This window comes from Gavialis gangeticus, unplaced genomic scaffold, assembly GCF_001723915.1.
Source record: "Gavialis gangeticus isolate Ggan-Ray unplaced genomic scaffold, GavGan_comp1, whole genome shotgun sequence".
NCBI lineage: Eukaryota > Metazoa > Chordata > Crocodylia > Gavialidae > Gavialis > Gavialis gangeticus.
The window spans coordinates 48,124,256-48,128,661 of NW_017729022.1; the positions used below are offsets into that span (position 1 = coordinate 48,124,256).

Consider the following 4,406-nt stretch of genomic DNA (forward strand, 5'->3'; position numbering starts at 1 on the left):
AAACAGGATCCTTGCAATAAAGGTTCTCACAAGCTTAATCCACACCTTCATAGCAGAATTCTCTATGCCCTGCCACCACTATGCACCAAATATCTACAGAAACAGAAGAGCTTTATTTGTATTGGGACAGATTTAAAAATTCCAGTTCAAAAAAATGCCAGCCACTGGCAACAGATGGCATCAAATACTAATTACAGCTACAGTTAAAAAAAAAAAACAAACAAAAAAACCCTAGTCTATGTAAAGTATGAAGGCACCTTACCTTAAAAGGATTAAAATGTTAGCTATCTGAGGCAGTATTTTTTCCAAGCTCAGTGTCAATGTCCGACACAGCTGGAATCAATTGCCTGTTTACAAAGCTGTGCCCAGCTTGAGACAAAGACAGTATCCGTAGCTGATGTTTTCATTATCTGCATATTAATGTCTGAAGCAAAACTACTTGGCTACTCCTCTTGGTGCTATTCATATTTACTACCTGAAAAACAGGACTGTACAAGCACCAGTAGATGAAAACAGCTTTTTTTTTTTTTTTTTTTTTTTTTTAAAAACACCTCTTGTGCAAAGAGTTTACTTTAACAGGAAACCACTCAGTGCTTTGCTTGCTTTAGTCAGACATACTGTACCTGGCCAACAGCTAAATGCAGCAAGCTTGTTTTTGTATTTCTACTGCTTTATATTTCACTTTTGTTTCTGGGTGCAAAAAATATAAATTTTCACTTGGTGAGATGATTTAACCAGAAGAGTGTGAAACAGCAAAGACTTAATGCAGCAATATTTTGAAGACCTTCAGTTCTGCTACTGTCACACTTTTCTGATTAAAACAAAAAACACCTCCCAAATTTCCATTTCTTTACTAGTAGCTGGTATAATTTACAACTGAAGCTCAACCAAAATAAACCCCAATGCCATCACAAAATACCTTGGATGTACTGACAGTACATCCAAGGAGAACTGTAAGTGGAGGTAAAATTTTGTACCAAGTTAATTTTATCATGGTCTGTACATACTTGGTAAAACAACTTTCAAGAGAGAAGTAGAAGGGAAGCTGGCAGGGAAAAAAAAAACCACAGCAACAGTTCAGACCAATGCTGTGGTCACCCATCAACTAAAGCAATACAAAACAAGGCCTAGATTTGGGCTACAGCATACTTAAGGAAGTTACCAAGATAGATAGGGATTAAGACTGAACCAGCAAGAGAACTAAAACTCCAGAAAATTCAGTGAAACCTGCTATGGTATAGGAAGTCTGATTAGTGCACTAGGTAAAGAAGATTAGGTAATGAGTAATGATTCTGCCATGTTTTTAAAATCAGCATTACAGCTTTAGCATGCTGTTACTGCAAGCAAATTAAAGGCATTTCATACTAATGAAACAAGAAGATGCATTATATCATGAACCAGAAAAGCCTTAAATCTTATTCCAGTACTTTTTCATATGCCAGTAAGGTGGTAAGAATTTATTTCAACTGCAGCTAACCCATGTACAGTATAGTGTAGTGCTTAATGGAAATACGTTTACTCATGATCCATTTGTTTGGGATACAAACTTCAGAATATGTTCTTATCAGCTTAGTTGTTGCCAAAATTTGGGAGGGAGAAGGGGCAGGGGGGAGAAAGAAAAAGAAAAAAAAAAAAAAAGATGTCACATACCTTTTGTTGAATCCTATCTTAATGGGCTTTTTAAAAGTCAAGTCTTGCATCTGAAGAAGAGAGGCAACCAACCTTCCTGCAGTGGTTAACCTGCTCTTAAGGCTATAGGACACTTGTCCCATCAATTGCCAATTAGCAGGAAATCCATCAGGAAAGAAGTGAGAACTTTTCAAGAAGTTGGTAGGACTTGGACCCTTTAGTTTGCTATATCTTCACTTGCTCAGGAATCCATGTAAATTTTAATCCTCTGGATTTAGTCATGCCATCTCTGGTAGATGTTATTTCTGCACATTTGCATAATATCCTGAAATTATTGGCCCAGGAGTTATTTCCAGACTGACTGATTTTAAAAAGTTATTACATGACATGTTAAAATACTGTTTCCCTAGACTTCGAGCATTAATACAAACGTCATCTTCATTAATCCACATCTGTATTGTTTCCTAACATCAACGTGCCATTTGATTTTTCTTATCCTTCTAGTACCCATTACACATAGACTGTGAGACAAATAATTAACTGCTCCTATGCAATCACGACAAGAGATTAATTAAAATGCCAAGATAGGAAACAATTTATTATAGAGAGAAGAAAAATTTCTCATCCAAAATATAGAAATCTGTACAACTTTGCCACAATCAATATACATGAACTGTACAAATTTACACCAGTTCATAATTTACCAAATAAAAGATGACTAACAAAGTTCACAAAATAGATGGTGGTTTGTGGAAAAGACTTTTACCCAATTAAGTACAAGGAAATTACAAACCAGACCTCCACTTTCTAAAAATAAAAAGTTTACTCAAGTCTTAGAAAACTACAAGCTAGCAAATGTACAGATAGCTGGCTGGTGCTAACACCACAGTTCAGACAGTGTCTTTGTAAGGTCTTTTTAAAGCCTGTTGCCATGGCAAATTCTGGTCACTTGCTACTTTCAAGGCCAAAAAAAAATGAAGTTCTGACCATTTTTCCCAGGTCATGCTTACTAGTTTGTCTTATGTAAATTTATACATAGTGTAAGCGCTAGGTAAAAGTCTACAATAAAGTTTCCAGTACTGTCCTGCATATAACAAGCCTTGTTACTGAGCTGTCAAAAATGGTAACAATCTAAAAATGTAATAGTGCAAATTTACTCTGCAAGACCTACTGCAGAGAATCACTTGATAAATACAGATTTGGGTTGAAAGGACTGGTATAGAAATTGAGATAGATATCTGGGAAAAGCTGAACCTTCCTAAGCCTTCTTCACTCCCTAGCAAATGATGATCATTTTGACTCAACTCACAGGCTATTAAATCACTGAAAGGTACTGTCCAAACTATGGCACTGTCACTTTAAAGTTTACCACTCTCTATTGTGTGCCAGATCTTCACAGCTGTGACATGGTTTAAATTCCATAATCCATCCCCAGAGGTGCCCCACCCAAAGTAAAAACCAAATTTATCCATCCATTTTAAAAAGGTGATCCATCCATAGATTATATCTTAACCCGATACAGTCATCATATTGTAGCTTTTGGAAGGGCTTGTTCTACCCAAGAGAAGTTCCTCCTTGCAGCTTATTCTGCTGTCTACCATTTGCATGTTGGTGTTATTTTGACTGCTTCCTGCTGGGGCTGCTTCATACAGCACACAGATTGAGCCATCCTCTCCAATACGGTAGGAGACTTCATATGGGTCAACCCATAGGGTGAGTTCACTTGGAAGAAGCTGGAACAGTTCCTGACTGCTCAGTCCAATCCGTTGAGCTGCCTGTCCAATGAGAGGATCCATCTTGTGGTTGATCCGGATACATCGGTAACCTGATCCCTTGCATGGTTTTTCGGGGAACCAGTGATGTTTATAGTGTTCTACAGAATAAGAAGAGAGATTATGCTGCTTAGCACTTTCATTTTAAAAAAATATGAGTATGTACTATGACAAGTGGGGCGGGGGGTTGGTTTCTTTGTTTGTTTCTTAAAGTGATTTCACACTTAAGGGTCTGGAGATGTGATTTTTCAAACCATTAAACTGACTAAAATATGCCACGAACTTCTAAAATCCTTATGAACTGCAGACCTAGAAGACCCAGTGGAAGCTAAGAACTTTAAATCTTTTTGGAGAAAAATACCATGGAAGACAACATAACATTCACAGAGAAAAATATTCATTTCCAGCCACCATCTAGTTAACAGTTACCCATCACACATCAGAAAGCAAGTCAAAATGCTAGTGTTTGTTGCACTAAGCATTAAACAAAGCTAGTTACATATGAAGTAGTAAGCTCAGGGTCTTCAGAGACCCTGAATTTATTACTGTTCCTTCAAAGGAAAAAGGAAGGATTGAAAATGCTTCAGGATGATTTTTCCCCTCTTTACAAGGGCTGTTAAAGTTTAACCAAGGGAACAAATGGCTGCTACTTATGGATTTCCAATCAAAATTAAACATGTTTTGCTTAATGCCTTACGTCATCCCTCTCTCCCTCACTGGCCATTCTGCCACCGGTCATTATGTTACAGGCAAGAGCTTCACTTACCTCATTAGCGCCACAGGCGCAAGGCAGTTTGAGGCGTAAGATAACTAACCCACATGAGCAAGCACTTCAGACTCAGCCCTTGGCTCAGGGGCAGGGACAGGGATTTCCTGTGTGCGTGTGTGTGGCCAGCAGGCAGTACAAAGACTCACAGTCCCTATTGAAGCCTTCCAGCCATACCACTGTGGGACTAGATTTCTAGACAGCCTTTTGTAGCAAAGTCAGCCAGTGTGGAGGCAACA

At 38.1% G+C, this 4,406-nt stretch overlaps 1 protein-coding gene across 1 annotated transcript in view; it reads right to left on the reverse strand.

Annotated features, from left to right (window-relative positions):
- Positions 1 to 2,200: 2,200 nt before the first annotated feature.
- Positions 2,201 to 4,406, reverse strand: part of BTG1 (BTG anti-proliferation factor 1) — a 3,186-nt gene continuing 980 nt past the window's right edge. Inside the window, exon 2 of the mRNA XM_019514858.1 lies at positions 2,201 to 3,502. Coding sequence (XP_019370403.1) covers positions 3,138 to 3,502 — 365 coding nt within the window. The 3' untranslated portion in view covers positions 2,201 to 3,137. The remainder of the gene's footprint in view (positions 3,503 to 4,406) is intronic.